We start from the raw sequence: 11,035 nt of genomic DNA on the forward strand, positions 1-11,035 counted from the left end.
CTTTTACTCCACGGGCACGGATGTTCTAGCTTCTGCTGTTGGCCTTTGGGCCTTTCTAGTGTGAATCCATGCAATAGGCCTGCACAAGACACTGTAGTTGTATTTGCTTAATGTCTCACGCCTTTGGTCTATTAGGTGGTTTGTTTTTTGTTTTTTTTTTTTTTTTTTTTTAGAGCTGCCCAGTTCACTTTGGTGCACATGATTTTTATTTGTTTAAACCTAACAGTAAGTGTAGGAGGAAAAGCTAGAATTTTATGTTAACATGTTTCTTAGGAGTGCTTACTCAGTAGAAATGGTGGTTTTATTTCTACAGATCTTCTGAATCTGCGCTGCATTTGAGCCCACTGGAAAGAGTGGATAGAAGGGTCTGTGACGATAAAGGAGAGGGTGCAGACACGGGGCCTTTGTGTGTCCTTCAGCCGGGGCCTGGAGGGCCGCAGGGGCTATATTTTACTGCACTAAAATGGAAGTCAGGGCAATAACCACAAGGAATTTTATTTGCTATTTATCTTCCTAATGAATTAGAACAGGCTCAGCCCTGCTAAGTATTTTCCTTGACTTCCCCTGGTGACGCTGAGAGCATTTTCTGAGGGTGCCGGCCTCGGCCAGTGTCTCGGTGCTTAGCTGGACTTCAGGTGGACTCCTCGTGCGCTGGGCACTGTGCTCTGGAGGTGGGGCGTCTACATCCCAGGGGGGGCGGGCCGCAGTCCCTTGTGGGCACCCACAGAGGCCTCTTGGTGTGGTTGGCCACGGTGTGCTGCCAGAGCAGTCCCGGGGCAGCCGCGGCTCCCCTGCAGTGGCTCCTCTCTCTGCTGCGGCTCACCTCATGTTTCTCCTCGGACCATAAGTGTAGCCCTGTCTTAGGTGGCTCTTTGGAAAGTGCCATTTAGGGTTTGCAGGGTGGCATTTTGGTTCCCCAGCCCTGACCACTGCTACTCATGCAGGGCCAGCCAGCTCTGTCCTTCCCTGTCTGCCGCGCCCTGGAGTGGTGTCTCAGGGCCGTCGTTCAGATGGGGCCCTGGCCTCTTGTCCTGTGTGGAGTGGCCGGCTGTGCCCTCTGCAGATGTCCTTACTCGGCAGGGTGTGTCGCGCCCACTTTCTGTTGGATTTTGGGTGCGTTTCCAACGTGATCTTGAAGACACTACTCAGACGGTGTCATCCTGGTGGGGCGCTGTCTCTTTCCAGGGCTATGCCTCTGGGCTGGGAGCTGCAGCACACTCTAGACGCTGTCGCTTCTGAAGAGCGTGTGAGGTGCTCGTGGAGGGTGGCACCCGCCCGCAGTGAGCTTCTGGAAATGAGGCTTCAGTTGCGTGCTGGCTGTCTGAGCTTAGTCTAAACAGGCACCTTTTTTCTAAAATGTATCCATGTTGGACAGAAAGGCGAGCAGTCCTGACATCAAAAAAGACTCTGTAGTCCCCAGGGTCCCGACAGGGGCAGGGATGAAGCAGGGGAACAGAGGCCGAGGCAGGATTCATCTGGGGTCCCATTCCACCAGAAACAGTGACCCGAGAACTGTCCTTCCTGGGGTCGTGCAGGGCGCCCCATCCTGGAGCAGGGCACCGTATGGCATGCAAGCCTGCTTGACCTGCTCTCTGCGGAAAGCAGGGACCTGGGGCCCGTGAACAGGTGTCATTCTCTAAGGAAGGATGGGGCCTTGCTCCTCCCCGTGCCTGGCCTGCATGGCGGCTTCATGGGGAGGCGCTGACAGGGCGCGCGCGCTTCAGGGCCGTCCTCTGGGCTGGTGCACAACCCTGCCCCTGCCGCAGTGAGTGCTGCCATAAGCTAAGTAGGCTAACAGGCAAGAGGAGCGTGAGCTGCACGCTTGGCAGGAGGCAGGCAGGAGGCATCACCTGAGCCCTGCCTGGCTGAAGCGGCTCATCAGCTATGAGAATCAAAATCTGCCGTCCAAAAATAAGCTGTGCTGCAGCCTGTGGCCGTCTTCTCCCTGCCTTTGTTCCTGGGGGTGGGGCGGGAGCCGATGTGACATCAGCGACGATTTTCAATATTTAATTGTCTCAGCAACACAGTGGCCATCCTGTGCTCGGGCTTCGAGAAGCTGTTTTGGCGCTGTGCATCCGCCATTCCTGACATAGTTCCCTGGTCACGTAGGCTGTCCACATTTCCTTTTTCAGTGCGACCGGTAGAGCTGCTCCCTCAGGGCTTGGCTGTTGGGACGCAGAGGGTGCAGGAAAGAGCGGGCACTGCCTTCTGGTGCCTGGTGGGAAGCAGCCTCCCTGCCTGGTGCTGCCTTCCTGTCACCTCCTCAGAGCGGCCAGGCAGTGGCCCGGGAGGGCGGCTGCACAGCTGCTGGGCGCCCCGGTGTGGTATTAGGCCGCAGCCACCGCCACCGTGGGCTTGGAATGTTTCATTTAGTGTAAGAATTTGCAGGGTGTGCTCTGGGTCGTGGGAGGGAGGGGCTGGGCCTGCGGGTTCCCCGTTTCCACCTGATTAGGAGTCACCCTGGAAATGCCACACAGACGGGATGGTGGCGTGGGCTGGGGAGTGGGCAGTGAGTGGTGGCACTTAGGTGACACGGCTGCTGGCCTTTGGAATGGAGAGGGGGAGGAGAGCACAGAAATTGGGATCCACGCCAGGGAGGCCAGGAAGAACATTCCAGAGACGGCTGAGGGCTGTCCCTGAGTGTCTGCAGTCCTTGCAAGGCCACCAGGCAGGGCACCCTGGGGACCTCCTGGCAGGGAGCCTGGGCCCCCTCTCAGATGAATTCCCTGCTTGAGTCTCTGGAGAACCTCAGAGCAGGAGGAAACAGGCCAGTGCTCTCTTTGTGCGAGGCTGGGTGCACTGACTTCTCTTGGGAGGAGGCTGGGGACCTACATGCACAGCTCTTTTCAGGAGGTGTTTGGGGGCGAGTGGGCAGAGTACCCTGGAAGAGACTGCGGTTCTGTGGGTGCTGCCAGTGAGAGCAGAACCCGGGGACCAGGTGTGCACAGAGGGCAGGTCCCAGGGGGTCCCCACTGAAATGCAGGAGTTGGACTCCATAAGTCTCAAGTGTGCCCTTCCTCCAGGGCCAGCCCTGCCCCTGGGCTTCAGGAGGGCTCAGCCAGTCCGGATGCTGGGGACTTGCTGGGGCCATGCCGGTGACTCACGGTCACGGGAAGCCTGGCCCAGGGTCGTGCTTTTCCACCCACGGGTCCCCATGGACACTCATGAAACCTAGTTGCTGTCCAGCCAACTGTCACATGGCCGCCCCTTCTAGCCACATCTGTCTGCAGCTGGCTGAAGACCAGTGACCTGGGGTGAAACGCTGGCCTCGTTTCCCTTCCCTGGGGTTTCCTCTTCTCGGGCAGGAGCACTTGATGTCCACCCTCATGAGCAGGGAAAGACAAGAGCAGCAGCAGAAATGAGTCAACAAGTGTTCCGTGGGAGAAATGAGCCCGATCTGTAGCCCTATACTGGGTGTCAGGGGCACCCTCCTCCCACCGGTGGGAGCCCTGAGGCCCTGCAGACTCCGACTCCGCTGAGAAACAAGAGAGAGCGTGGCTTGCACATGTAGCACCCAGCCGCACTGCAGAAGGGAGGGCTCCACACTAGAAATTCAGTTGTTTCTCCAATTTTTCATGATGATTTCCTTTTTGCCAAGAATGTATCAGCACTCGGGGTTGTTTTCACATAGGAGTAGAACTATTTTGTGAGCCTGAAACATGGTAAGGATTGTTCTCCCTGCCTTCCACTATTGAGTGGAACGGAAATTTTATTTAACTAGATTCTCCTATTGATTATGGGAGTGATAAAAATGACTTTCTCATCTTTGGACTGCAGTGATCTTGATTGATCAGAATGAAATCATGACAATGAAACAATAATAGTTAAAATGCAGACATAGAGGCGGGGGCTGTGAGCTCTTTGAGATTGAGGGAGAAGGATTTCTTCATCCTGAAATGTACCAGATGTATTTGTAGAATTTCAAAAATGCTGTGCAAATGTAAGCTTTTAAGAAGCTGTTATCTGTGCTGCAATGTTTGGCCTGTATTTTGTTCCCTGCTTTTTTTTTTCCCCCATTATCTCTTCGTTCCATGGACAGTTTTTCTTGGGGGAACCAACTTTATAGAGGTTTCTGGTTTTCCAAAGGCTTCTTCCACCTGCTGGCGCCACCTGGCATGTCGGAGGCCACATGCGCCACACACTCGTGGCCTCTGTGCTGTTGATGCTGCCCCAGTCACCCTAAAATACACACCTCCTCTCATGGGTTTCTAGCTGCGCAGATCATTGTTGGAAAGGTCCCTGAGGAAGTGCACAGGAGGACCATCGGCCAGCAGCGTCCCCGAGCTGCTTTGACATTGTGCACAGCATGGGGAATGTGGGGAGGAATTTGGAAGATAAGCTGTTCGGACTTGGCAGGGCTCCATATGTCCCTATTTGGTAGGATGTGAGGCACACAGGAAAGGCCCATCTTCCACTGGAAGCGGGGGATGCCACCAGCCCATGGAGGACTTCGCCCCGTTCCCTGCTCCCAGATTCGCATGTGCACTGGGGCAGGCACTTCTGGCGGCTCAGCGTGGCAGGGAACTCCTCCGTACTTGCGCCATGGTGCGGAGCTGGTGCCCACGGTAGTTGGTAGAATGCCTCACTGGTTCAGTGGCTGGCGTGCTGGTCTTGTGGCTAATTCTGGAGCGGAGAGGGCTTCCTGAGATGCTTGGATCACAGCAGCCGGGAAATGGGTTCATTCCATGTCAGGCCATTGACCCCAGCCCTCCCCTTCCTGCTCTGGCCCGAGGCCTGTGTATTGTAAAGTCGAGTCATATTTTTAGAACTTAACATACTTTATGACATGAATGCAGATGGTTCTGCTCTTTGGAAATCTCAATGGAGCATAAAAGCAAAGTTTAGTAATGTGGATGGTGTCGGCTTGTCCAGAAAGCACTGGAGAGACTGAGTGGAGAGGGCACAGGGTGGGCCTGCCCCGCAGAGCCTTCAGCAGGCCTTTCATATTGTCCTCGCTCGGCTGTTGAAGGGGTGTGTGTGTGTGTGTGTGTGTGTGTGTGTGCGCGCGCGCGCACGCGAGTGTGTTGACTGCCTCGGGAGGCACTGTGCTTTCCTTTTTCCTACTGCAGTCTGTCTTCCATGATGGGGCAGCTTTTTACACCCTCGATACGGTTTCAGGCTGTGTTTTCTTTACTGGAAAGGGCTGCAGGGACTTGGCAGATGTCCCTGCTGGGAGCCCTCGGGGGTCTCTCTCCCGTCCAGTCGGTCCCCCCAACCCTTGCCCATAACCCTCGCTCCTGCGAGTAACACCAAGAGCCCTCCTTGCCTGTGTGCTGAGGTCTTCGGGCCACATTCTTTGGCCTTCAGAGTGCTTCCGGCCCCGCCCCCGCCCGGCCTGGCCCCGGGGAAGCGGCCCTCGTGGGAAGGAAGCATGGGGCAGAGCTAATCTGCCTGGGCCTGGAAGCCACACGGAGCGACAGGGAAGGAGGAGGCAGCGCTCCTCCTGCCTGCACCAGCCCAGGCCAGGGAGTCCTGGCCGAGGAGGAGGCCTGTGAGGGCCCCACGGGCGCTGGACGCGGAGGGAGGCGCAGTCTAGGCTCGCAGGCACACTTCGGGGCGCCCCGCAAACTGCACAGAGCTTTTGATTTCGCTGTGAGGCAAGTAAGGTGGAGCCGCTCAAGAAGCAGCGGCATCCGTGGCAGCACGCCCGCACCAGGCGGGCGCAGCCGCGTGAACCGCAGAGGCCCGCCCCGCGCACCGAGCGGCTCCGAAGGCTGGGCTTGCGGCGTGGTTCCGTGAGCCCCGGCGAGGAGCGAGCCCAGCGCGCATCGCATCGTGGCCCGCAGCGCCGCGCCCTGTCGCCGCCGAGTGCCGGCGTGCTGCCCGTCGCGCAGGGGAAGTAAGCGGCGAGCTGCGGCCCCGAACTCTGCATTGCCACTAAGCGCGCATGGGCGTTTGTTGGTCATTGTAAAAATCAGTAGCTGCTTTTAGTGAAACTATTTCTGTAAGACGCCAGCCCACCTAGAATGTGACACAGACGTGTGGGCGGGAAAGTGTGGTGGTTTTTTTTCTGAAAAGCAGATCATAATTTAGATAATTTGTTAGCATTAGGAAATCTTTGAAATTGCCTCCTAGAGCTACAGTTGGTAATAAAATTTGTTATATGAATAAAGAAGATAAAAATGTCCTCTGTGAATAAAGTTATAAAGATCTGGTCTGGGATTAAAACATTTTTGTGTGATATACAGTCTGGCCAGCAGGGCAGGGCCAGCGGCTGGCTCTGGGCCTTTATTTCCCATTTCGGATTTTCCAGTTTCTGTTATTATTATTAATCATCATCATCATCATCATCATCATCATCATCATCATCATCATCATCATCATCATCATCATCATTTGTGGTACTAGGGATCAAATCCAGGGCCTTCACAGTAAGTCACACTTCTAGCCTTGAAAACAACTTTCTTTTCTTTTATGTATTTGGTACAGGGTCTCACTGCACAGCTCAGACTCAGTGATGTCCCTGTTTTCAGCCTCCCAGTGCCACCATGCCCAGACTTGGTCAGTGGCTCAGTGTGCCCCTGGGGTGGGGCCTGCATGGCATGTGGTACCTGGGATGGAACCTTGGTCCCCGCGCTTGCCTAAGCAGGCGCTTAGTTCAATGAGCTATGTTACCAGCCTTTTTTTTTTTTTTTGTATTTTAGGGAAGGGTCTACAGGGTGTTCAGGGTCTCACTACTAGATCAGACTCATAGTGATCCACTTGTTTACAGCCTCCCAAGAACTGAGATTACAGGTGTGTACCACCACGCCCACTCTCAATTGCCATCTCAGCATGCCCTGGGGGTGGGGCTGGCATAGCAGGCCTGGGGATTGAACCCTTGGCGCACTTTAATTCGCTGAACTATTTGGCCAGCCCTCGTCACCCTTTTTTTTTTTTTTTTGGCGGAACCGGGGATTGAACTCAGGCCCTTGCGCTTGCTAGGGAAGCGCTTATTCTACTGAGCCATCTCCCTGGCCCCTCGCCAGCGTTTTAAAAAAAATCTTTTTTATTTATTTGTTTATTTGGTATAGGGTCTTGCTACACAGCTTGGACTCAGCTCAGTCCGATAGTGATCCTCCTGTCTCAGCCTCCCCAGCACTAAGATTACAGGTATGCGCCATCATGCCTGGCTTTGGTGGCAGGCTTGGAGTGGGGCCAGCACAGCATGGCGTGCCAGGGATGGAACCTGGGTCCTTGTGTGGGATTCCTGGGCCCTATGTTCACACATAGCTTTCTGGGACAGTTCCCGAAACCCCTTCCTGCAATTTCCTTGACATTGAGTGTCAGTGAGCCTCGAGATTGCATCAGCATTTGGAGGAGGAACCCCAGCTCTACCCTGAATTTTCAGTTTCAGGTCAGATGCAGGTTGCAGGGGTGAGGTACAGTGGGTGGCAGGTGCAGAGTGGCAGGTGTGTGGGTGTGGTCTTGTGTCTGAGCACCCATCTGGTTATTGCTGGTTGTCACCTGGTTAACCTAGTTACCTACCAGGCAGCGCCAGCTACCCTTCCCTCCGGGCTGTGCCGCGCCCTGCCACTGGGGACGTTACCCGTGCACACAGGGTGCTGCCTGTCATCTGTGTTGTCACTTCTGGTTAGTTAAGTGGGCATCAATGGCGCTTCCACCATGGGGCTGGCCCTCCCCAGTGACGCTGAGATGCTACACATCCGCGATTAAGAGAGCACAGACTTGGTGGGGTCGTCACCTGCAGGACCCATCTTTCCTTCTTAGCATGGGTGTTAACGATGCACACAGGCACAGCTGAAGTTTAGCCTCAGGCAAGCTCAGTGCTAAGCGCCAAGCTGCCCCGGAAGGATGGAGGTTGCTAGGGGGACTGGGAGGACCCTGGGAGCCCCGTGGTCAATGTGTCCCGCCCCCGTGGCTAGAGGGTGACAGCTGAGGCGGGGTGTCTGGGCCGGCCCATGTGCAAGTTGGAGTGCGCATGCAGCCTGGGCCCTCTTGTTCAATGACCCCAGTGGTCACCAGCACTCAGTGTGGGGCCGCTCTGGGGACATGGAGCAGCTCAGATGCTGGGGTTATGGGAGGGGAGGCTGCACGCAGCCGCCTACACGGTGAGTCAGAGCAGGAACAAATCCCTGATCAACGCAGCTTGCTTGGACTGCTGTCAATTGTCCCCATTTCCAAAATGCGAAATCAAGAGCAGCTCCCTGTCTCGGAGGCGCTCGTGCAGATGTACGCTCAGGGAGTAAGTGTCTCCAGATGGCTTGGTGGAGCCCGCCAGCCCAGCGAGGGAGCTCGGCCAGTGAGCTGCTGGAAACGGATTTCACGTGGGCACCATGCTTTAGTGCAGGAGTTGGTGCTCGAGAAACTTTTAGCGCCTGAGACAGAAGATAGGAGGTACCTTCGTGTGGGTGGGAAGCTGCACTGTAAATAAAGCTTATATACCACATGGTCTCTATCATACTCCTTGGGACAGTCACCCTCTACTTGTGACTGACTGCAGTGGTTTGAAACTTGGGCTTTCAAACTTTGGGGCTGGGGAGATAGCCTGGTGGTGTGAGTGCTGCCTGGCCCGTCTGAGGACCTGGCTTTGATGCGCATAGCACATGTCATAGCACATGTCATAGCACATGTCATAGCACATGTCATAGCACATGTCATAGCACATGTCATGCTGGCCCCGAAACCCAGCGTGGCCACACAAGCCTGTAATCCCAGCACTGGGGACTCTGAGACAGGAGGATCACTGTGAGTCTGAGTTATATAGCGAGACCCTGTACCCCCCAAAAAAACAAACAAACAAAAAATCCCTTGGGCTTTTGTGAGGAGCAGGTGGGTGTGTGCGGGAAGCACCCCTTGTTTTCTTCCAAGTGTTGGCTGCTTTAGCTGATGGGGTGACACTGGGGTCCTGGCCGTGGTATGAAGCGCTCTGATCCCTTCTCTCTTGGGACGTGGGGTGCTGAGCTGTTCCGTCTGCTGAATGAGATGCGTGCTGGCCAGGGGCATTGAGCACACGGTGCTTGTGGTGTCTGACAGGTGCCAAATGTTGGGGGCCTTTTCCTTGCATTTTAACATTACATTTTAGGCTATTTTATGTTTTATGTCTTTTTCTGTTTTGCAGTAACAGGGATCAAACTCTAGATCTTGCACTTGCCAGGAAGGTGCTTATGCCGCTGAGCTATATACCCAGCCCTTAAATTTTAGGATAGAAATGAACTCCAAGACAGTTCATTGAGTGTTCTTTAATGAACAGTGAAACTTTCACTGTATTGAAAACTCAGATCTGTAAGTTTGGGCTTACACATCAGCTTGTCCATCCAATGTCTCTCTCTGCACCATGTGTTTGGCAAGTCTTGATTCCCTGGGAGCCTGAGGGCCAGGCACAGAGGCCCCAGGAAGCCCTTGGTGACCTGAGGCCTGAGGCCTGAATGTCCTAGGTCAGAACCACGATGCCATGTGGCTTCGCCAACGCTGTGAACGTGTCTCTGGGCAGGTCCATTTCCAGTGGAACCTGAGGGGGCTGCGGGCAGAGGTGATGGCCTTCGGGCTTTGGGCTACGTTGGCTTTGATCTGCTCTGCCAAGCACGGCGACGACCTGTGCGTTCAGCAGTGGCGATGTGCGCCTCACCCAGCCCCCCTGGACCTGAGCTTCTGAGGGCAAGCAGTGCCGACTCAGCAGTGTCCTCTTGCTTAACTCTGTCTTCTCTCCTTACAGGGTGGCTGCGATGGCTCTGGTGGTTGTGGAAAATGTGACTGCCACGGAGTGAAAGGACAAAAGGTAAGCGATCAAGCGTTCCGTAGTGACCGCTCCTTCCAAATCGCCCTTGTCTCAGAGGTCTTGAGAAAGCAGCCTATGAGCGCGAGCCAGCGGCTGCGGTCCCCTGACCCCCATGCCTGCTGGAGGATTTCCCCTGCAGTCAGGAACTGGGAGCTGTTACTGTAGTGACCACTCCCTGGACGTGACAACACTGAGTGACAGCAAGCCATGAAAAAGGGGCTTAGATTATTTGCTCTTATTGACTCTCCAAAGAATAATCTAGAAAAATCTTTTGATTCAGTCATTCTTTCTGGAGCTGATGGATAAGAATTAAATTTGGCATTTTTTGAATAGAAAGTTTCTGTTAAATGTGAGAGGTTTCTATTCAAATTAGTGCTTTTTTTGATGTTGCTAGGGATTGAACTCAGGACCTTGTGCTTGCCAGGCAAATGCTTATTCTACTGAGCTGTCTCCTCCGCCCCCTCAAATTAATGTTTTAAAACAACTTTTCATTAATCCCATGCTCGCTAGATTTGCTTGTGAAAATGGTATTTGTTGCTTCCCAAGTATAAAATGTTACATACTTGTTTGTAAGCAGGCTTCTCACTTCAGGGTCACAGATGTGGATAAAGGTCGCTTTCTCTGGGAGGTGGCCTGGGTCTTCCCAGTTCAGCTGATGAAGACAAGCATCTGTACCAGTAGGTCGAGCAGGGACCTGGTGCTTCCTGGGTTACTATGGAAACCCCAAGTAGTGGGAAGGAAAGAGCAGCCATCCCTGTCTGTAGTCCTTCCCTCATTCCCCTTATCATGGTCCTTCTTTTTGTAGCGTTGGGGACTGAGCACAGGACCTTTATGCTGAGCCCCAGCTCTATGTATTTGTTTGTTTTTATTAGCTCCCATGTACAGGGTGTAATGTTTTCAGCCCTGAGTGGAGATGGCCCATGCACAGGGCCTCCTGATTCCTTCTCTTGTCCCTGCCCTCCTCTCCTGCTCCCTTCCCTCCTCTCCTGCTCCCCTTCCCTCCTCTCCTGCTCCCCTTCCCTCCTCTCCTGCTCCCTGTCCTCCTCTCCTCCCCTTCCCTCCTCTCCTGCTCCCTGCCCTCCTCTCCTGCTCCCTGTCCTCCTCTCCTCCCCTTCCCTCCTCTCCTGCTCACCTTCCCTCCTCTCCTGCTCCCCTTCCCTCCTCTCCTGCTCCCTGTCCTCCTCTCCTCTCCTCCCCTTCCCTCCTCTCCTGCTCCCTGTCCTCCTCTCCTGTTCCCCATCCTCCTCTCCTGCTCCCCTTCCCTCCTTTCCTGCTCCCCTGCCCTCCTCTCCTGCTCTCTTCCCTCCTCTCCTGCTC

General features: G+C 54.6%; 1 protein-coding gene across 1 annotated transcript in view; it reads left to right on the plus strand.

Annotated features, from left to right (window-relative positions):
• The window catches only part of Col4a1 (collagen type IV alpha 1 chain), a 111,770-nt gene that overhangs the window by 36,511 nt on the left and 64,224 nt on the right, over window positions 1-11,035 (plus strand). Inside the window, exon 2 of the mRNA XM_004631169.2 lies at window positions 9,656-9,718. Coding sequence (XP_004631226.1) covers window positions 9,656-9,718 — 63 coding nt within the window. The remainder of the gene's footprint in view (window positions 1-9,655; window positions 9,719-11,035) is intronic.

This window comes from Octodon degus, unplaced genomic scaffold (genome assembly GCF_000260255.1).
Source record: "Octodon degus isolate 3935 unplaced genomic scaffold, OctDeg1.0 scaffold00039, whole genome shotgun sequence".
Lineage (NCBI taxonomy): Eukaryota > Metazoa > Chordata > Mammalia > Rodentia > Octodontidae > Octodon > Octodon degus.